This window comes from Erinaceus europaeus, chromosome 1 (genome assembly GCF_950295315.1).
Source record: "Erinaceus europaeus chromosome 1, mEriEur2.1, whole genome shotgun sequence".
NCBI classification, from domain to species: domain Eukaryota; kingdom Metazoa; phylum Chordata; class Mammalia; order Eulipotyphla; family Erinaceidae; genus Erinaceus; species Erinaceus europaeus.
Window position 1 is genome coordinate 104,771,252 of NC_080162.1, and position 22,938 is coordinate 104,794,189.

Sequence of the window (22,938 nt, forward strand, 5' to 3'; positions counted from 1 at the left end):
TATTTCTACTGTATACTTATTGATTTATTTTTATATACATGTGTATCAACACAATTTATAGATGAATTAAAAAGTAATAACACAAAAGGTTATTTTTTATATTTTTTATTTTTCCCCTTTTGTTGCCCTTATTGTTTATCGTCGTTGTTGCTATTATTGTTGATATTGCTGTCGTTGTTGTTGGATAGGACAGAGAGAAATGGAGAGAGGAGGGGAAGACAGAGAGGGGGAGAGAAAGACACCTGCAGACCTGCTTCACCACCTGTGAAGTGACTCCCCTGCAGGTGGGGAGCCGGGGTTGGAACCAGGATCCTTCCTGTATACAGTTAATAGATACAGTAGCTGGCAAAGATACCTTAATAAGGACATATTATCCACATGGGAAAAGGTACCATTAGCTGCAATTTCCAAACCATGGTACCTATTTTTCACCTTCATTAGTGATGCAAATTTTCTGTTGAAACACCTGATATCAGCCAATTTAAAAAAAAAAAAACTGACAATTTGATGCCTTTGTTAACACATTAAGTCAGTCTCTATATTAAGACCTTTTAGTTGGAAAATATTTTTAAAACTTTATTTATTTATTTATTTATTTATTTATTGAACAAGAGATATAGAGAAAGACCAGAGAGCACTGCTCAACTCTGTCTTATGGTGGGGGTAGGGGTTGATCCTGGGGCCTCAGAGCCTCAGGAATGGAAGTCTTTTTGTATAACCATATGCTGTCTCCCCAACCATGTTTGGAATATTTTTAATCAACTAGAAGGTCTGCTTTACAAATTTGAATGTACATATATGAGTGTCTATATGTTAACACACATTTTTTTCCTAAAATAAAATCACTCTGCAATAAAAATTGTTTTTAGATATCTGTTTTTCACTTCTTTTTTATTAAATTTTTTTTATTTATAAAAAGAAAACATTGACTAAACTATAGGGTAAGAGGGATACACCTCCACACAATTCCCACCACCAGAACTCCGTATCCCATCCCCTCCCCTGATAGCTTTCCTATTATTTTTCTTCTTTTTTTAAAATTTATTTTCCCTTTTGTTGCCCTTGTTGTTTTTCATTGTTGTAGTTATTATTGTTGTTATTGATGTCATCGTTGTTAGGACAGAGAGAAATGGAGAGAGGAGGAGAGAAAGACAGACACCTGCAAACCTGCTTCACCGCTTGTGAAGTGACTCCCCTCCAGGTGGGGAGCATGGGGCTCGAACCAGGATCCATACGCTGGTCTTTGTTCTTTGCGCCACGTGCGTTTAACCCACTGTGCTACCGCCTGACTCCCAGCTTTCCTATTCTTTAACCCTCTGGGAGTATGGACCCAGGTTCACCATGGGTTGCAGAAGGTGGAAGGTCTGGCTTCTGTAATTGCTTCCCTACTGAACATGGGTGTTGGCAGGTGGACCCATACTCCCAGCCTGCCTCTCTCTTTCTCTAGTGGGGCAAGGTTCTGAGGACATGTTTTTTAAACTCTTAACCAATTCTCCATGAAATTCTATGTGATATAAAATATTTTCATTTATTTCACAAACAAGCAGATTAATTTTTCAACATTGTGCCTGCCTATATGCCTATGAAATCACCTAAAAGTGTCCAAATGAACCCAAACTCTGTCATTACTTTGATCATGCCTTTATTTCTCATTTCTTTAGGAGAATAGGGTTTTTTTTTTACCATTAGGTTTAACATATTGCATTGTAGTTTATTCTTCAATGAACTACTTTAATTGTTTAAATTAGGTGTCACTTAAATTTATTTTATTATACCATCAATAGCTGATTAAAGTATTTCTAATAAAAATATATTTTTTCATAGTTAAGAAAAGTCTTCCTTTCATAATGTTAACCACAGTGATGACATCCAGGAATATTCAAATTATGATCCCTCAGTAGCTAGTAATAACATGCACATTGGGCAAGTCCCCTTTGGCCCTTGGGAACCAAGAAGGACACGATTTCATTTTCAGTTTGCACATTAAATATTAATATTATTTAAATAGCTTGATTTATTTATTTTGTACAAAGACAGGGAAATTAAAAGGGAGGGGAAATAAGAAGGAGAGAAAGAAAGAGAGGAAGAAAAAGATGGAGAGAAAGAAACAACTGCAGCACTGCTTCACCACTTATGAAGCTTTCCCCTGAAGGCAGGGACTGGGGGTTTGAACTCAGGTCCTGTACACTATAAATTACCTTGTGCACTCAACCAGGTGCAACACCACCTAACCCCACATTAATCTTTTTTTAAAACACCAGGCTTGATGCTGACACAATTCCACTACTCCTAGTTGAACCCCCTTTTTTTTAAGAGTGTGAGAGGGTAGTGAGAATCAGTGAAAAAAAGGAGGAACACCCTGAGTTCAAACTCCCAGTCCTCTAGGAGCATGGACCCAGGATCATTATAGGGTACAGAAGGTGGGAGGTCTGGATACAGTAATTGCTTCTCCACTGGACATAGGCATTTGTAGGTTGATCTTTCCCTAATGGAGCAGGGCTCTAGGGAGGTGGGGTTCCAGGACTCACTGGTGAGGTGGTCAGCCCAGGGAAGTCAGGTTGCTATCATGGTAGCATCTGCAACGTAGTGTCTGAAAAGGCATTAAGATATAAAGAACAAATCATTTAATAATCATGTAAGAATATAACAGATAAGATTTGGAAGAAGCTCCAATTTGGAAGAAGCTAGGAAGTCTATTTTAAGTATATTCCAAGGGGCCCATCACTTTCTAAATTTTTGTCAGAGCCCAACAGCTCACATGCAGGTGGGCTAAAGATACTATGGGGGCGGAGCAGGCAGTGTGCACCTGGTTAAGCACACACAGTACAACGCACAAGGACCCAGGTTCAAGCCCCTGGTCCCCACCTGCAGGAGAAAAGTCTCACAAGTGGTTAAGCAGGCCTGCAGATGTCTTTCTGCCTCTTTCCCCTCTCTCTATCTTCCCCTCCCCTCTCAATTTCTCTGTTTCTATCCAATAATAAAAATAAGTTATTTTTTTAAGAAGAAATTCAAGGTTGACTCAACTTTAAAAAAATTTTTTTTAAGTATTGTATGGGGAGATGGTTTCAGAGTTGGAAACAGGACTAGAAAACTGCATCAGGGGCAGACAGTAGCTCCCAAATGTGGGAAACTATATAAATACTGTGAGTTGTAACCCCCATTGAACTGATCTGGGGCCCAGGAGCGTGTGTAACCTCTGCATCCCTGTTGGTCTGGGCTCTCATTCCATGGCCATAGCTAGGAACATTCTAGGCTGCAGTCATTTCAGGACCAGTCTTCCTCAAGTGGCAGAATATTTAGACCTAGCCTCTCTTCGGAGAGTGGGGCTGTCCCTACCTTGTTGATCCACATTAAGGGCAAGGTCCTAGAGAGGCCTACAAGATGGTCCATGATGCTGTTCTTGACAGAGATGATCAAGATGGTGGTGGAGAGAGGGATCTGTTAGAGGTCTAGGCCCATCATGTCTGTTGGTATGCTTCTAGTTCTGCTTCTGGGATCCCTTCTGTTACATTGCTTGACGTTGTGGTCTATTTACATGGTCATTCTATTACATTGGTTTGGTCTCACTCCCCCTGCCTCCAGGAGATTTTGGTTTAGTACTTGCTAGTTCGCACTTCTTCCTTCTCCCCGCCCCCTATCCCATGTATTTCCTTTGTTACTGACTTTTCCGCCGGAGGAGAGAGAAGAAAGATAGAGAAGGACAAGATTGTGATTAGAGATAGATTAGATTGCGCTATGTTCCATGTCAATAAAGAAATACTGCTCTCCACTCAGCCCTGAGTCCCTGGTTGTCTGTCTCCCGCCTGCAAAGCTAGCCCTGCATACTGGCGCCCTCAACTGGGACTGACACGTCTATGTGGGAATCCCAGGATTCCCTGACTAGAGCCCCAGATGATGTGGTGGCCTGGTAGTGACCAAAAGAACCCCATCATTAAACCTCTTAAGCACATCTGGAAAGGAGCATATTTAGCAAACAACGGCCTCTAGCTCAATCTCTTTTCATTTCTTTATTTTTTTAGACCCAAAATTACTTTCCTAAATAGGGGTGACCCCATCTGCAACCTCTCTTTGTATTCTCTAAACATTTCCCTTTCATTAAGAAACTAGAGAGAAAGAGTGTGGAGGAGGAGGAGTACCAGGGGCATAACTTCTTTCCTAGAATTTTTTTAGAATAACTCATTGGGTTAAAATATCTAGTTCAAGAACTGATAAAATTCACTGATTGGAACCAGATGGCAGTGCACCTGGTTAAGTGCACAAGTTACCATGTACAAGGACCCAGGTTCAAGCCCCTTGTACTCACCTGCAGGGGGAAATCTTCACAAGTGGCGAAGCAGTGCTGCAGATGTCTCTTTGTCTCTCCCTCTCCTTCTCTAACCCCCTTTCCTTTCAATTTCTTTCTGTCCTATCAAATTAAATAATTAAAGTTTTTTTAATCTTTTAAAAAATTAAAATAAAATGCATTGATTATATGCTGTGTTTTTTTTTTTATAGACTGTATTTGGAGAAAAGCTGGTGGCTAAATTCTTATTTGAGAGTGATTTCTCAGATGATCCAATGCTTCCCTCACCTGATCAACTTAGAAGAAAAGTGCTTCTTAAAAATAAGAAGCTAAAAGCCCATCAGACACCAGTGGACATCTTGAAACAAAAGGTACTCTCCTTTTATTAAAGCGATTATGAACATTCTGTGTGCCTAGGCAAAGAAATTGCATCATTCTAACCTTTCAGATGCCATTGTAACCTTCAGATAAGCCTCCCCCACAGATATCTGTGTTCAAAGTACAATAAACACCTATGTAGGAAAGTCCTCAGCTCAAGGATTCTTGAAAAGTTGAATCCATATGCCAAGTTGCTCTTACTTACCCTCCAGAATGATAGCTGCTAAAACTTTGTCCTAATGATATGAATGCTATTGGCTCTAAAATATTTCTTTAGTGCATGTACAAACTACTGTATTGTATTGTATTTACTATCAACTGTAAAACACTAATCCCCAATAAAGAAAAAAAGTAAAGTAAAAAAACCAAATACTTCTTTAGAAATTTACAGCAGCCAAGACTTATCTTACAGACATTTGCATTCCACAGGCATAGAATGGAATGACTCAAGCAACAGGAACCATCCAGAACTGAAGCTAGACCAAGGCTATAGTTTTTCATTTCTCTCTGTACTATCACCTCCTGCATTCCAGAGCTGCACTCCAGTCCTGTCTTAGTGATTTACAGAGAGTAGAGAGTTTCACAAGAGTCTGTGAAGCCAAGAAAGTTATTAGCGGGGGTCGGGCAGTAGCGCAGCAGGTTAAGTGCACATGGCGCAAAGACCAGCTCAAGAATCCCAGTTCAAGCCCCTGGCTCTCCACTTGCAAGGGGGTTGCTTCACAAGTGGTGAAGCAGGTCAGCAGGTCTCTATCTTTCTCTCCCCCTCTTTGTCTTCCCCTCCTCTCTCCATTTCTCTGTCCTATCCAACAACAATGACATCAATAACAACAATAATAATAACCACAACAATGATAAAACAATAAGAGCAACAAAAGAGAAGAAAATAGCCTCCAGGAGCAGTGGATTCATAGTGCAAGCACCAAGCCCCAGCAATAACCCTGGAGGAAAAAAAAATTATTAGTAAAACAAAACAAAAAAAAAGGTTAAGTCAGACAGAGTAAAAAAAAAAAAAAGTCCAGTTTAGCCTATATGAGTAGTCAATTTGGAACATAATCAAATCTCCTAAAATCTCTACTTTGTGGATCTCATAGGTAGCACCAGAGTTTAAAGTTGACTTGCATAGCTTGATGATGAAAAAAAAAAAAATTCATGATGTAGAGAACTAAAATATCAGGTCTAATGACTATATCACAAACCAACCACATGACTATGTCTGTTTTGGACCTCCATCCTGTCATAAAATGATGAGTCATGGGGCCGGGTGGTGGCGCACCTGGTTAAGTGCATGTATTACAATGTGCAAGGACCCGGGTTTGAGCCTCTGGTCCCCACCTGCAGGAATAAAGCTTTACAAGTGGTGAAGCAGGGCTGCAGGTGTCTCTCTGTCTCTCTCCTTCTCTATCACCCCTTCCCTCTTGATTTCTGGCTGTTTCTATCCAATAAATAAAGATAATTTTTAAAAAATTTTAAAAAAAGATGATGAGTCACAAAACCCCTGACAAAACTACAGACCACTCATACACACTTTATTTTCTCAGTTCTGAGTCTCTGAATTTCAGTGTTTCTTGCCATTAAAGAATAGTATGCCTTCTCTGAGTGGCCCCTTGAAGCACCCTATCACCTGCTGCTCTAAAAAGAATCAGGGAGTCTTAGCCAGGTTACTCAGCTCACCTGTAGTAGGACCCAAGATGGCCCAAAATCCAAGCTGAGTTAGAAGTTCATCACACACTAACCACAGTGATTCACCAAAATCCCTTTGTTTCACATGCTGTCAGGATGGAGAAGAAAGATGAGGCCAGAAGTTCTTTAGATTTGTCCTTTTGAGCAGAAAAACAGATACTTGCAAAAATGGCCCCAAATCAGCCCAACCTATCAGATTCCTACTAATCTGATGACCCTAACAAGAGCATCTCAAAACTCTCATGGATCCTCTAGATCTATATTCATTATTTTTTTTTACTCATATATCCTTTATATACATTTTGTGGAATACTGCTCTGTGGTGAACAAGGTTGTCCTTTGGGACAAAATGGATAGAACTGAAGGTGGTTATGTTTAGTGAAATAAGACAGCTACCAAATGGTTTCATTCATGTAGAATCCAGAGAAATAAAATGCATGCACTAGCAAAAACACAGAAGTAAACAAACTGTCTCTAAGACTTTGTGAGAACTAAGTGATTATTATTGGAATTGTGGGGGCGTGGTCCAGGAGGTAGTGCACTAGATAAAGCCTTCGACTATGGAGCATGACGTCCTGAGTTCAGTCCCCGGCAGCACGCGTACCAGAGTGATGTTTGGTTATTTCTCTCTCTCCTCCTATCTTCTTCATGAATAAATAAATAAAATCTTTAAAAAAAAAAAAAAGGAATTGTGGGGCACAGAACTTCAGTGGAGGAGAGATGTAGAACTATTTTCTATAATCTCATAAATCTCTATTAATCACAAGTTTTAAAAATGGCTTGGAAAAATAAATAAATATCTCTTGAAAGAATTTTTATCTGTATAACTAACTCTTCTATACACTCTTTTTAGAATTACTCAACTTCTTTTTTATTATTTCTTACTGGGGATGAGAGAACCTGTCCACTGTGAGTGACTGAACCCACAGAAAAGTGTGTACTCTACCCACTGAGCAACTTCCCTATAATTCTCTCATACCTGGTGAAGATGGCATTAAATTTTTATCACAAGTTAAATAAATATAAATATATACAAATGACATATATCCCAGATATATTGTTTATTACATATAGATACTTGTCAACAACGACGACATCAATAACAACAACAATAACTACAACAATTTTTTAAAAAGGGCAACAAAAGAGAATAAATATTTTTTTTAATTTTTTTTTAAAAAATCTGAGTCTGCATATACCTATAAGTCTTTATGTAACCTGGCGTAACATATTAGCCAACTGAAAGGAGCGCACAGAACTCCAGGCCAACAGTTGCAAAATCAGCTACTTTCAAGGATCAAGCAGGAAACATAAAGGCAAGAAGCCAGCTGGACAAGACAACTTAAAGTGGTAAAGTCAGGTGAAGCATGCATGCCCTCATAAATGAACAGCTCTAAATAAATTATTTTTAGAACACTGCACCAGCTAAAGATGTCTAGTCTGAGAGCCACCAGTCCAAGACCCCTGCTCAACCTCACTTTGTCTAGGTCTGCCCACACTCTCAAAGCTGCTCCAGAAGGCTTGGTATTGGATTGGGTCCTGGAGGCCATGCTGATGGGCTTTTGTTATGAAGTCATTTGACTTAACCATTTGCATGTGTCTCTAATGCCTTAGTCATTCATCTTCAAATGTGTTGTCAGTGGTTGACTACCCAGCTTTAGGTAGATTTTCATTGTTGTTGCCACCAGGGTTACCATTTTTTCTTTATCTTTCTTTTTTTTTTTCCTTTAATTTATAGGAAAGAGAGAAATTGAAAAGGGAGAGGAAATATAGAAAGGGAGAGAGACAGGCAGAGAGATACCTGCAGTACTTGCTTCACTGCTCATGAAGCTTTCCCCCGGTAGGGAAGGGGCCTTAAATCCTGGTCCTTGTGCATGGTAACCTGTGCACCTAACCAGATGTGCCACCGCCTAGCCCCATGTAGATTTTCTGTTCCTCACTGTTAGTTCTTTTATTGAGATAAGTTATCCCTTCCTCATTGCCAAACAGTTGCCTTATGGACCTCTATGGTCTCCAAGCTATATTTGAATGTCCTTGGAGCCATTGCCTTTCCCATTCTTCGTACAATCATTTTCAGTGTTGTACGTAGCCGCCATTGCGCTAATGAGTAGAGCATGTTGTTGCAGAAGTATTTTTCACACAGAGCCCAGATCTTCCTTTCTGGTCCTCCTACTCTTTGGCACTAGTTCTTTTCTCTGCAGCGGCACAGACTTACTCCTTATCTAGAAATTCAGTGTGTGTCTCCTCACTGTTTTTTTCTCTTATCCAAGCTAAACATTCTTCTTGTGTCAACTCTTCCTCAAACTGCTTAGATTCTTCACTTTCCATGAAGAACAGTTAGGATGTTCCTCATATATTATACATTCTTGAATTTATCAATCTTTTGTCTAGATCATTTTATTGGGTATAGTTCCACACCACACTTAAGACCAAAGTTCTGTGCCCACCCTATCCCCAAGATTAATGACCATAGTTCTCCCAAGGTCTTAGAGACAATTTAGCTACTTTTTTTTGAGGGGGGTACAAATTCACGTGTTTCAATTCTTTATATCCCTCATATGAGTAAAGCCATCTGGTAGTTGTCTTTAACTTCCTTACTTCACTAAGCATAATCATCTCCAGTTCCATTCATTTCATCTTAAAGGACACAGTAACATCTTTTTCTAATTGTCCATTAGTAATCTAAGTATAAAACTAAGTATATATCGCATAATTTCTTTATCTGGGCATCTGTTAATGAGCATTTAGGTTAATCCATATTTTGACTATTGTGAATATTATATCTATGAGAATGGGGTTGCATATGTCCCTTCAAAATAGTTTTTTAAGATTTTATTTATTTATTAATTTATTAATGAAAAAGATAGGAGAGAGAGAAAGAACTAGATATTACTCTACTACATGTGTTGCCAGGAATTGAACTCGGGACCTCATGCTTAAGAGGCCAGTGATTTATTCACTGTGCCACCTCCCAGACCACCAAGTTAGTTTTATCATGTTAAAAAAAAATTTTTTTAATCCATGCTCAAAACACAAGGATGATGAAATCATCATCTCTCTTAATTTGAATTTTATTCCTCAATTCATGCAATCCAAGACTATTTTCAGTCTGAACAATGTTGTAACATGTACCAGGCTTATTTGAGTTTGGGGAAACCAAAAAGAGTTCAGTCATTTTTACATAAACTGCCCTTATACTTAGCTTTCTCATTTTTCCTGATTTATCATTCATTTTAACTTACCTTGTGCAGGAGCGTCACAGTTATCTCTATTAAATTTGCTCTCTTTGGTTTTGGTAAGCTATTATAGCACAGAAAACTAACTGTGAATTATGTCATCTGTCATCCAGAGTGTTTATTAGTAGTCCTTCAATCTTTTCTTTCATTCCAAATTGCCCTTCAACTAGACGACCAGGTAGAGAGCCCTGAAACCCTACTTATAGACCCTCCCTGAGTGTAAGGTGATTTTTATTTCTTTTTTAATATTGATTTTATTTATTTATTCCCTTTTGTTGCCCTTGTTGTTTTATTGTTGTAGTTATTAATGTTGTTGTGACTGATGTCATCGTTGTTGGATAGGACAGAGAGAAACAGAGAGAGGAGGGGATGACAGGGGGAGAGAAAGACACCTACAGATCTGCTTCGCCACCTGTGAAGCGACTCCCCTGCAGGTGGGGAGCGGGGGGGGGGGGGGGGGGGGGGGGCTCAAACTGGGATCCTTAAGCAGGTCCTTGTGCTTTGCGCCACCTGTGCTTAACCTGCTGCACTACCACCCAACTTCCCAACCACCCGACTCCCCAACCACCCAACTCCCCAGATGATTTTTATTTCTGTCTGCTGCTATTGTTTCTTGCAGCCCACACTTCTCCAGAACCTGCTTCAGCTTCTCTATTTATAGAATAAAAATTCCATGCCTGAGGGCCTGGTAGTGGTGTGCCTGGTTGAGCACTATTTCAGTGCTCAATGAAATGGGTCCAAGCTCCCAGTTTCCTCCAACAGGGGAGAAGCCTCAGAAATGTGAAGCAGTGCTGTAGGTCTCTCTCTCTCCCTATCTTCCCCTCCCCCTCAATTTCTCTTTGTCCTACCAAATATAATAAAAAATAAAATAAAGCAAAAAAAGTTTTTAAATTAATGCCTAGTCATTTGTATGATTTTCTCAAAGATACCCATCCAGCTTGTAAGGGCAGAGTTAGAATTTAGATTCAGGTCTTCAAGACCTTTACGAAGGAGATAAAGACAATGAAAAACAGTGACAGGAATCACTTGGGGAGTTTAATCCTGTGCACTCCCCTTTCAGACACTACCAGTCTCTGGACCTTTGCATGGCACCATTCCTATCATACAGTTCTCACACTTTTTTATCAAGTTTTTTGCATCTCCATTCCCAGCACTTGATTTTACCTTGCATACTTCCTGGAAACTCTGGTGGTAGGAGTGGTGTCAACTTATACCCCTATTATCTTATAATTTTATAAATCACTATTAAATCACTAGTAAAAAATAAAAGAATATCTCAAACAAAAAACAAATAAATAAAAAAGAAATCACAACTTTTTCATACTATGTTATAGTTGTTCCTAACATCTCCCAAAATTATTTGTTCTCATCAATATTTGAAAATGTTACTTGACCTACCATTTTATATTTATATATGTGCAACATATATGTATTACTATGCAGATAAGTAGACATCTGTATGACACAAAAGTGTTTTCAAATTTGATACCTGTATTCAACATTCTTTTTTTCCCTTTCTTATACATTTTATTTTTTGCATTTAAGCATCATTCAAAAAAGGAATTCTACCTTACCAGATTGTCAGAGGGATCTAGGCCACACAAAAGCAGGTCAAGAATCATTCTACGTTAGCATTCAATCTCTAACCTTTTTTTTTTAATTTCTTTATTGGGGAATTAACATTTTATATTCAACAGTAAATACAGTAGTTTGTACATACATAACATTTCCCAGTTAACCTCTAACCTTTTTTTCTTCCTCCAGGGTTATTGCTGGGCTCGGTGCCTGCACCATGAATCCACCGCTCCTGCAGGCCATTTTTTCCCCCTTTTTGTTGCCCTTGTTGTTGTAGCCTCATTGTGGTTATTATTATTGCCATTGTTGATACTGTTCATTGTTGGATAGGACAGAGAGAAATGGAGAGAGGAGGGGAAGACAGAGAGGGGGAGAGAAAGATAGACACATGCAGACCTGCTTCACTACCTGTGAAGCGACCGCCCTGCAGGTGGGGAACCGGGGCTCGAACCGGGATCTTTACGCCAGTCCCTGCGCTTTGCGCCACATGCGCTTAACCCACTGCGCCACCGCCGACCCCCAACCTCTAACCTTTTTATACGTCTTTTTTTTTTCTTGCCACCAGGATGAATACTAGCACTTGATGCCTCCATTGCCAGCAACTATTACTTTTCCTTTGTCTTTCTTTTCTGATAGAGACAGGGAGAAATAGTCAGGGAAAGTGAAGGATAGAAAGAGAGACACTGGGGGTCGGGCGGTAGCACAGCAGGTTAAGCGCACATTGTGCAAAGCGCAAGGACCAGCGTATGGATCCTGGTTCGAGCCCCGGCTCCCCACCTGCAGGGGAGTCGCTTCACAGGTGGTGAAGCAGGTCTGCAGGTGTCTATCTTTCTCTCCCCCTCTCTGTCTTTCCCTCCTCTCCCCATTTCTCTCTGTCCTATCCAACAACAAACGACATCAACAATAACAATAATAACCACAAGAAGGCTACAACAACAAGGGCAACAAAAGAGGGGAAAAATGGACTCCAGGAGCAGTAGATTCAGGGTGCAGGCACTAAGCCCCAGCAGTAACCCTGGAGGCAAAGAAAAAAAAAAAAAGAAAGAGAAACACACAGTTCCACAATTGTGAAGTTTCTTTTCTCCTTTATACATGTTATTTTATACAAATTGTAAATGTATATAAAGAGATATGTATATTGAATAAAAGCTATATAACTGTACATATAGTAGATAGGCACATATAGCAAACTGATGTACCTACACAATTCTGTATCCTTTGTTCAATAAATATGTAGCATAGTTACTTTTCACATCTTATTGTCTCAAATGACTATCTCATGGTATACTGATCACAATCCTCTGTTGAAATTTTAGGGTGTTTCCAGCTCCAGCTCTTAATCTTAATTCATACAAGTAACTTTTTTTTAAAGTAACTTTTCTTGTTTCTTTCTTTCTTTCTTTCTTTTTCTTTTTTTTACCAGACTACCACTTAGCTCTCGCTAATGATGGCATAGGGAATTGAACCTGGAATCTTGGAACCTCAGCATGAAAGTCTTTTTTGCACAACCATTATGCTACTTCACCCTCCCTCTTACATATTTCTTTATAGTGAGTTTCTAAACCTACTCTGACTAATTCTTAGGTCCTATGATGTCACCTCATAGTTATTCTAGTCAAATAAAGTGACACATGACCTGCTTGACAGAACATGTCAAGTTTCTGGAACCTTCTAAACCAATTTTTTTTTTAATCTGAGTGATGGTTTAGATAGTCTGGAAGAAACTATTTAAACAAAAAAAAAACTTTTTTTTACTCTTTTTCCACAGGAATTACAACATAATTTTTAATGTCTGGAGGCTATAGATATTATTTTAAGAATGAAAAATGGTTTCTAACAAGAAAGTTACTTTTCCAAAACCAATGAGTTGATTCACTTCTTCATTATCTGAAATGATACTAGTTCTCCAGTAACAAAGTCCACTAGGGAGCCAGAGCAACTGGGTTTCACATATGATTGTTTTTAGGGGGGGTCAGGTGGTGGCACACCTGGTTAAGCACACACATTACAAGTGCAAGGACCCAGGTTCAAGCCCCTGGTCCCCATCTATAGGGGGAAGCTTCACTAATGGTGAAACAGAACTGCAGGTGTCTCTCTCTCCTCTCTATCTCCTCCTCCCATCTCAATTTCTCTGTCTCTAAGCAATAATAAATAAATAAGATATAATAAAAATTTTTAAATTATATTAAAACTCAAATATTCCTGCAGAGATGTTAACATTTATTCTAGTATTGACATTTTTTAATTTATTTATTTTAATTTTTATTATCTTTTTTATTTATTAGAGACAGAAATCAAAAGGGAAGGGAGAAGTAGAGAGGGAGAGAGATAGAGAGACACCTGCAGCCCTGCTTCACCACTCGCAAAGCTTCCCCCTGCAGGTGGGACTGGGGGTTTGAACCTGGATCCTTGCACACTGTAACATGTGTGTTCACCCAGATGCATCATCACCCAACCCTTTAGTATTAACATTTTATACTTTAAATGATTCTAGATTTATGCTCCCTTTCCTAATTCAGTCAGCACAGGATCATTTGGGGTCAGGAAGACAGTTCAATCTGTGAGAGCACCAACTTGAATGCCTGAGACCCCAAAGATCCAAAGTTCAATCCCAGCATCTCTTGATGACGGAACTGAGTAGTGTGCACATTCTCTCTCTCCCTTCCTCTCTCTCTTTTTCTTCCCCTCCTATCACATTCTTTAATAGTAAAGAAATAAATAGATTTAAAGACATGTTACTTTTAATGGCTGTGGTAAGTATTAGGTGGACATTTCAAAAACTATAAATGAAAGTTCAAGAACTTACCATATGCAATCTTTAATTATTGATATCTTTCAGGCTCACCAATTAGCATCCATGCAGGCTCAGACTTATAACGGTGGGAATGCCAACCCCTCACCTGCAAATAATGAAGAAGAGGAAGATGAAGAAGATGAATATGATTATGACTATGAATCTCTCTCAGACGGTAAGAGAAACAGAGCCTTAGACAGTGCACAGAAAAGTGGAAAAGTGCCTGGATGATTTTTGTTGAGTTTTTATGTCTTTTTTTTTTTTCCTCACAAATAAGTCTGGTGCTCTGTAGACCAACAATACAGAATATTATAATGTTGTCCAAGAGTTTCTGAATCTTGCCACTTAGCAAGGAGGACCTGTTAAGAGAAAAAAAAAAAATGTTACCCACTATGCCAGTCAGTCCTAAAGGGGAAAAAAAAAAAAGAGTCTAGGAAGTAACATCTTGGTTATTCCTGGGTGGGTTTCTAGAGAAAATAGTGAAATTATAGTAGAGAGAACTCATTCTTACCCTTCCAGCTTGTTCCTGAGGCGGCTGATTCTCTTGACAGGAAATGTACACTGTGGCTGAACCTTTTCTCTCCTGCAGAGGGCAGCATCACTGTTCTGTGCACCCTGCTGCTTTTCCTGGCTTTCTAGGAGTATGGGGGGGAAAGCAGCTTCATGTCTCTTCCCCTGCCCTACCCCTGAGTCTCACATTACTAAGCCAACAGATATTTCCCTCTGGCCTCAACAAAAGGGGAAAAAAAAAAACATTGGCAATGACTAATGGTGTAATACAACAAAAACCTCACAAATTATTGTTATCTTCACTGTTATAGGTGAAGGATTCTTTATGAGTAAACTAGATTTCAGATGTCTTTTCATGTGTACTAAATTAGTATCATTTGTGAATTTTTTTTCAGTACCATTGCTGATAATAGACTGTTCATTTTAGTTATTACTGGAGAGCAACAGTATAGTAATAAGAAAAAAAAGTCAAGGTCAAAACACCTGTTTACATAAGCATTATCTAAGTAAAATATATTGCTTCTGAACTGGGTAGTTGGTTTGCTAATGCAGAGCAGCAGTTATTTCCTATTGGCATTAAGAAGGGAAAGTCAAATGTCAGTTTCTCATGTTTCAGGATTCCCAGCTAGCCATGTTACTTCCAGGAGCCTCCATTATGTCCAACAGTCACTGTCCACTCTCCATCTGCCGTAAATATTGGTCTAAAATTCTATTAGATAATACAAGTAAATATTCTCTAGTAGGGAGGTAGAAAGAGGCAGAACATAAGAAAAAGTCATAGTAATTTCTTGTATCCTATCGTTCAAAAGTAGTGGGAATATTAATACCTTAGTATTGGCTTAATCTTCACCACACATATCTACAGTTGTGGTGATTTTCTTCCTCATTAAAAAAAAAAAAAATCTCTTCAGAAATAAAATAGGTGCCAGGTGGTAGAGAACCTGGTTGAGTGCACACATCCCTGCAGTTAAGTATCTGGGTTTAAGCCCCCAGTCCCCACCTGCAGGAGGAAGCTTCATGAGTGGTGGAGCAGTGCTGCAGTTGTCTCTGTATGTGTATGTCTGTCTCTCTGTCTCTCTCTTTTTTTTTTTCAAAAAAAGTGGAAAAAAAAAAAAGCAGTGGCCACCAGGAACCGTGGAGTCATCGTGCAGATAGTCACTGAGCCCCAGAAATAACTTTGGTAGCCAAAAATCAAAAAAGAAAGAAATCTACCAATCCAGATGTCATTTGTCCCGGTAAGAGTTCATCCACTGGAAGATAAGCTCACTCTACAAAAAAGTTAGTCTCATTTCTTATGTATTTCTCAGAACAGGGAAACAGACAGCTTTTCCTAAAGATTAATACTGCTTTATAGATGTTTTAGATGTACCCAAAAAATGGGGAGATAAGGAAAGTCTTTTAAATTTGTTTTCAGTTAGGAAAGTCACATTTAAACCCTATTCCAGTGAATGTGTAAGATAGCTGCAGCTATTTTTAAACCCGTATGTGCTGGAATGGGGTATACATGGACAAGGGCTGCTGTTCCAATAAACGAGGAGACCTTGAGGAATGTTTTTTCATCATTCTAGTCTTATTTTCCTTAAATATGCAATGAAATTTTTCTGTTATAAGTTGACTGAGAACTTATAAATATTTATTTATTTAATGTATTTGTTTATTAGATAGAGACAAAGAGAAATTGCAAAGGGAGGGAGGGATAGAGAGGGAAAGAGACAGAGCCCTGCATCACCAATTGTAAAACTCTCCTCCTTCAGGTGGGGGTCAGGCACTTGAACCTGGGTCCTTATGTATTGGTGTGTGTGTGTGTGTGTGTGTGTGTGTGTGTGTGTGTGTGTGTGTGTGTGTGTGTGTGTGTTTGCCTCCAGGGTTATCGCTGGGGCTTGGTGCCTACAAAATGAATCCACTGCTCCTGGAAGCCATTTTTTTCCTTTTTGTTGCCCTCGTTGTATATTGTTGTTGTTGGATAGGACAGAGAGAAGTCGAGAGTGGAGGGAGAGAAGGGGAGAAAGGGGGAGAGAAAGATAGACACCTGCAGACCTGCTTCACCGCCTGTGAAGCGACCCCTCTGCAGATGGGGAGCCGGGGGTCGAACCAGAATCCTTATGCCTGTCCTTGCACTTCTGTGCCATGTGTGCTTAACCTGCTGAGCCATGGCCTGGCCCCTGAGAAGAACTTTTAGCATGGTCATCTATGACCAATGATAACTGAAACTCATTATCACTACATTATTATTTCCCAGTTTATTGAAAGATTCCTCTGACTGTCTGATCCCCAAATAAGGTTTGCAGTTACATCATTTGTTTAAGCTCATCCTGTTGCCACTTCCTTCTGCTGCTGTTAAGTGACCTATTATTAGTCTTACATTTTTGGTTGTTTGTGGCCCCTCACTCATCTCTGTGCATTCCTCTACTATCTTTGCTCTCTCCACCTGCTGTGGAGGGGACCATTTCCAGCTTCATAGATGGATCTCAAAAGGTTTCTAAGCTTCTTGGATAATGAGACATAAGCTATGACCAACCTTCTCTGAGAAATAAACAAGATCTCAAAAATCTACTTGTCATTATAGGTATTTGCCAGGCCTTCTGAAACCCTTGTAAGCATCCCAGGTTATGAAACCATCTCTAGAACCTAAGTAAATCAGTATAAATATGGCACGTCTAGTCCTCAGTTTGTGTGTCTTTAAAATGAAAGATTTAATCTACTTCCTTTGGTTATAAAAATGTGAGGATTCCTATGCATAAAGTTACTTCTGGAAGATCTAAAGGAAGATTATGGGCCAGGCGTAGATAGCATAATGGTTATACAAAAAGACTCTCATGCCTGAGGCTCCAAAATCCCAAGTTCAATCACCCCTACACCGCCATAAGCCAGAGCTGGTTAAAAAAAAAAAAAAAAAAAAAAAAAGGAAAATTATGAATGAGACTCATGTATTTCAGGAGCAGTTTAATTTTTATTTATAAAAAAGAAACACTGAGTGAGTAATCTGAGAAGTGGTATAATGGATAAAGCATTGGATTCTCAAACATGAGGTCCTGATTTCAACCCCTGGCAAGACAGTACCTTAGTGATATCTGGTTCTTTCTCTCTCTCCTGTCTTTCTCATTAATAAATAAATAAGATCTTTTAAAAAAAAAAAAAAAGGAAACACTGACAAAAAACATAGGATAAGAGGGGTACAACTCCACACAATTCCCACTACCAGAACTCCATATCCCCTCCCCTCCCCTGATAGCTTTCCTATTCTTTATCTTTCTGGGAGTTGGAATATAACTAAAATAGGACTATTAAATAACTTTTTGTTAAACTGATTTCCCCCCAAGCTTGCTATTTATTTTGTTTAACTTTGAAGATGCACTCAAATAAAGACTGGAACTTGCCATTTCAGTATAGGAACAGCCTTTGGCATTGACTGCATGATCCTAACAAATTCATCAGTTTCTACTTGTTTGACATAAAGTACTACTGGATTATTATGACAAACAGTAACTGAACATAGGTAATGCAAATGCGGCAGCATGGTTAACATTCACAGTGTTTACATTTTCATTGCTAACCATGGCATCCCTTAATAGTTTTAAATGTTAAATTGGTGGAAGATTTATTTCATTTATCATGTAATCTAAAGCTATTGTGATTTATGCTTTGCTTCATACCTTACTTTATCTGGCTTTTTGTCTTAATTTTCCTTACTTTTATCCCCTTTCTGATCCTGTTTTTCTGTAGCAGATGTCCTTACTGCTTCTCCTGTTCCTAACAGTCAGGAAGGTAAAGCCATTTGAACTGAGCATTTTAACTGCATGAACGTCCGCACTGTGTATCCAATATCTTATGCTTGATTAACATGGATTTATGACACCTACACAAGTAAAGTTTTATAAGCTAAAGCAATAAAATTACTGATGTCATTGAATTTTTGGAAGCCTTCATGGCCTCTATTTGGTATAAGAATGTTTTGGTCTAAACATCTGTGATCTGAAGGAGTAATGAACATAGGTGAAAAATGAGCTTCCTTGCTTTTATTTTGAAAAATCATAATCATGATATATGCTAAAGACCTTACAAGAAATTTTGAACAGCTATATCAAAAAAGCAGCAAAGTATAATATTATGTTGTGTTTTCGTTTTAACTCCTGTCCTTTTTGCTTAATAAATTATAAGTGTGAACATTTCCAATTTGTTATGATTTTGAGCCATTTGCATTGCAGATAAGATGACATTCTCCTCTGTTTTTGACATTTATAGAAATAAAAGAAGCCAGTAGCTTCATTTTTTAAAATATTTATTTATTTATGTATTCCCTTTTGGTGCCCTTGTTGTAGTTATTATTGTTGTTATTGATGTCATTGTTGTTGGATAGGACAGAGAGAAATGAAGAGAGGAAGGGAAGACAGAGAGGGAGAGAGAAAGATAGACACCTGCAGACCTGCTTCACCGCCTGTAAAGTGACTCCCCTGCAGGTGAGGAGCCAGGGGCTTGAACCGGGGTCCTTCCTCTGGTCCTCGTGCTTTGCGCCACGTGCACTTAAGCTGCTACGCTACTGCCTGACTCCCAGTAGCTTTATTTTTAAGTGAGAGACATTAGGGTCCTAGAGAGAGAGCGCAGCATATGAGAGCACAGGATTTACATGCCTGAGTGCCCAGAGATCCCAGGATGTTTTTTGGTTTTGTTTTATTTGTTTATTTGTTTGTTTGTTTTTAAGAAACAGAGAGAAAAGGACAGCAACATAATAGCACTGCTCAGTTTTGGCTTATAGTGGTGCCATCAAAAGAAAATTAAGAGAAAAAATGCCAGGAAATAGCTTGCCCTATAGAGTGTACACTTGACCATGAGCTCCTGGCCATCACATGGGAGCACCGTGCAGGGGGAAGCTTCATGATGATGAAGCAGTACTGTGGTGTCTCTTCTCTCCTTGCCTTTCTTTCCCTTTATCTTGAGACAAGATGTGCAGACATGAGTCTTGGAGCCCTGAGAAATCGTACCCATGTGGCAACAACTGTTTTGTAAATCATTATTTCCCCCAGCAGAACATAATTTTAAAATTAAGAGTGAAAAGGTACACTAAGAGCAGTGGAATCGGGCAGATGTGAAGCCCCTACAAAAATTCTAGCAGAAAAAAAAATTAGTGGATAGATTTGTAAAGAAAATAAAATGAGAATGATTAACTCACGTATGTACTTCCTACAAGTGCTTCAGCCACTAACTCCTTCACAAATGTGTATGCCGAGAGCTTCTTGATAGCGCGTATACTCTACAATGTTGGCACAGTTCTGGTAATCTGTATGAGAATGAGTCTTCATTTAGTGTATGTCGACATGGTACTAAAACTATAGTACATCAGTACAGTCAATCAAAAATTAGCCCATGGTTTCACAGACTTAAAAAAATTATACTTTAAGCCATCGGTTTGATAGCTAGAACCGTAGTCTTACAGATGAGCATTTTAGTATTTTAATATTCTTTTTGCAATAATGTAGACATAGGCCTTAAGTCAAGTATTTGGATCTTGTTCACGGAAGTCCACTAACTCATTTTCAGACAATATTCTAGAAGACAGACCTGAAAATAAGTCGTGTAATGACAAGCTTCAGTTTGAATATAGTGAAGAAATACCCAAGAGAATAAAGAAATCAGATAATACTGCTTCCAACAAAGGCAAGGTGGGTGAATGATTTCTGTTAAGTTACTCTTAGACTGTGGTCCTCTTGTCAGTTCCCAGTGGGATTTCACTCCCTCCCTGTCCCTTCCTTTCACCTTCCCTCCCCTCTTTCCTTAAATGCCATAGTCCAGTTAATGGAGATACAACATACTCAACCTGTCATCGGTAGATTCGTCATTGATTCATCCAGTCAATACCTATTAAAAGTGTCCTGGGTGACAGGCATTGATGTAACTCAAGAGGCAGTTTAATGATAGAGACAAGCATGTAAATTGTGCCTCTAGATAAGTACAAAGAGCACTGATTACAGTGTTATCAGAGCTTCAGGGAAGCTAACATTGGAGAAAGAACATTTGGCTAAGCAGACCAAAAACATGACATTCAGGCCAAAGGAACAATGCAGTACATTCCACTCCAAAGTAGTACGGGGAGTTTTGAGGTAACCAAGAACATAAGTAATGCCAGATTGTGACAAAGAAAGTAGAATAAAAAAGATAAATCAGACACCCAGATCCTATCTTTAAGTGCATCATAGTAAGGAGACGTTGAGTAAATGTGTAGACACTTAAATATGACACTTAAATATCATTGTAAAAAATACGTCTGAAATCTGAGTCATATAAGATACACTCTCAATCCATGGACAAATATTGAGAAATAAGAACAGAAAGGGGAGGGATCATGCACTGGTGCACCCGGTTAAGCTCACTTAGTACCGTGTGCAAGGATCCAGGATCAAGCCCCCAGCTCCCCACCTGCAGCGGGGACGCTTCACAAGTGGTAAAGCAGGTCTGCAGGGGTCTCTCTTTCTCTCCCCCTCTCTATCTTCCCCTCCCCTCTCAGTTTCTCTGTGTCCTATTGAGTAAAATAGGGAAGAAAAAAGAAAGGAAGGAAAAAAGGAGAAACACAAAGTTTCATGGACTGAACATGGACTGGGTTTGGTGTATTACACCAAAGTAAAAGACTTTTGAGATGGGAAGGAGGGGGGCTTTCAGGTCCTGGTGCAAGATAGTGGAGGAGGGTCTAAGCTGGTGGTGAGAGTTTTTTGAAGAATACTAAGAAATTTTACACATGTACTAACAATTATATTCACTGTAAACTGTAAACCCCTAATAAAAATAATTGTATTTACTGTAAACTGTAAACCCCTAATAAAAATAATAAAAAGATATATTCTCAATCACCTATTCACATTGTAAATACTTTTCCACAGTGTAAATACTGGACTATGTGCCCTGATAGAAAATGAATAATAATACAAGCATATCCCTTATTCTCTGAAAACTTGGGACTTAAAATTTTTTTTAATTTGAACCTGTATACAGATAAAGGTGAATTAGGGGGATTCAGAAATGGGTGGTATATATCTTCCATGTAAAGTTGTATTACTTTCCCTTAATAGGTTTATGACATGGAACTGGGGGAAGAATTTTACCTTCCTCAAAATAAAAAGGAAAGCAGACAGATTGCACCAGAGCTTTCTGACCTTGTCATCTACTGTCAAGCAGTAAAATTTCCAGGTAGGCCAATGTCATCCATGCCATTATTTAATACTTAACTTATTTTTAATTTAATAGGCCAGAAAGAAATGGATAGGGGAAGGGATGATAGGAAGAAGGAGGGGCTGGGTGGTGACACACCTGGTTGAGCACACATGTTCCATTGTACAAGGGCTTGGTCCCCACCTGCAGGGGATAGCTTCACGAGTGTCGAAGCAACTTGTAGGTGTGACTCTGTCTCTCTGCCTCTATATCATCCCTCCCCTCTCAATTTCTGGCTCTCTCTATCCAATAAATAAGTAAAGATAATAAAAAATTTTTTAAAGGAAGAGAGGGAGAGAGACAACATCAGCCCTGCTCCACCATTTGTGAAACTTTACCCCTGCAGTTGAGGACTAAGGGCTTGAATCCATATCCTTGTGCATAATAGTAATGTGTGCACTCTCCTGGGTATGCCACTATCCAACCTTCATCTATACCATTTAAAGATACCAAAAATAAAGATATGTCATTTATTTGTGCATTGTGGATGCTCTCTAAATAACTAAATTATGTTGCTGATGTCATGGTTAAAAATACTCTGTAGATATTTCATCATTATGGCTTGTTTCATTACTTCTGAAGAAAATATCGTGCCCTGTGTTTTCATAATAGTTCGCAATAATGATAGTAACAATATGCACAATACCTAATGCTAAAATGTATTTTCTACCTAAGTGCCAAAAATGTGCTAACTGTTCTGCATTTGTTATCTTATTGACCTCGTAACAATTTTATGAGGCAGATCAATTTATCCCTTTTTCATTGTTGTTATTATTGTTGTTGTTATTGATGTCGTCATTGTTGGATAGGACAGTGAGAAATGGAGAGAGGAGGGGAAGACAGGGGGGTAGCGCAGTGGGTTAAGCGCACATGGCGCAAAGCACAAGGACCAGCATAAGGATCCCGGTTCAAGCCCCCGGCTCCCCACCTGCAGGGGAGTCACTTCACAGGTGGTGAAGCAGGTCAGCAGGTGTCTATCTTTCTCTCCTCCTCTCTGTTGTCCCCTCTTCTCTCCATTTCTCTCTGTCTTATCTGACAATGACGACATCAATAACAACAACAATAATAACTACAACAGCAGTAAAAGAAAAAAACAAGAGCAACAAAAGGGAAAATAAAAAAGATATAAAAAAAACTTTTAAAGAAAGAGTGACTTTAAGAGGGAGGCAGTGAAGTCAAAAGGGGATAAATATGAAAACAAACAAATCATGGGATTTCATGATAATCAGTTTCAAAAGTTTACTGCTTCTTATGCTTTCAAGAAACAAAACCCTGTCAATAAACTA

At 38.9% G+C, this 22,938-nt stretch overlaps 1 protein-coding gene across 3 annotated transcripts in view; it reads left to right on the forward strand.

Annotated features, from left to right (window-relative positions):
• Positions 1-22,938, forward strand: part of PLCE1 (phospholipase C epsilon 1) — a 447,646-nt gene that overhangs the window by 374,537 nt on the left and 50,171 nt on the right. For 2 of the 3 annotated variants that reach the window (XM_060192220.1, XM_060192230.1), the window contains 5 exons: positions 4,495-4,653; positions 13,991-14,120; positions 18,179-18,220; positions 19,991-20,112; positions 21,514-21,631. In XM_060192220.1, coding sequence (XP_060048203.1) covers positions 4,495-4,653; positions 13,991-14,120; positions 18,179-18,220; positions 19,991-20,112; positions 21,514-21,631 — 571 coding nt within the window. The remainder of the gene's footprint in view (positions 1-4,494; positions 4,654-13,990; positions 14,121-18,178; positions 18,221-19,990; positions 20,113-21,513; positions 21,632-22,938) is intronic. The other variant, XM_007535620.3, reaches the window with a different exon arrangement.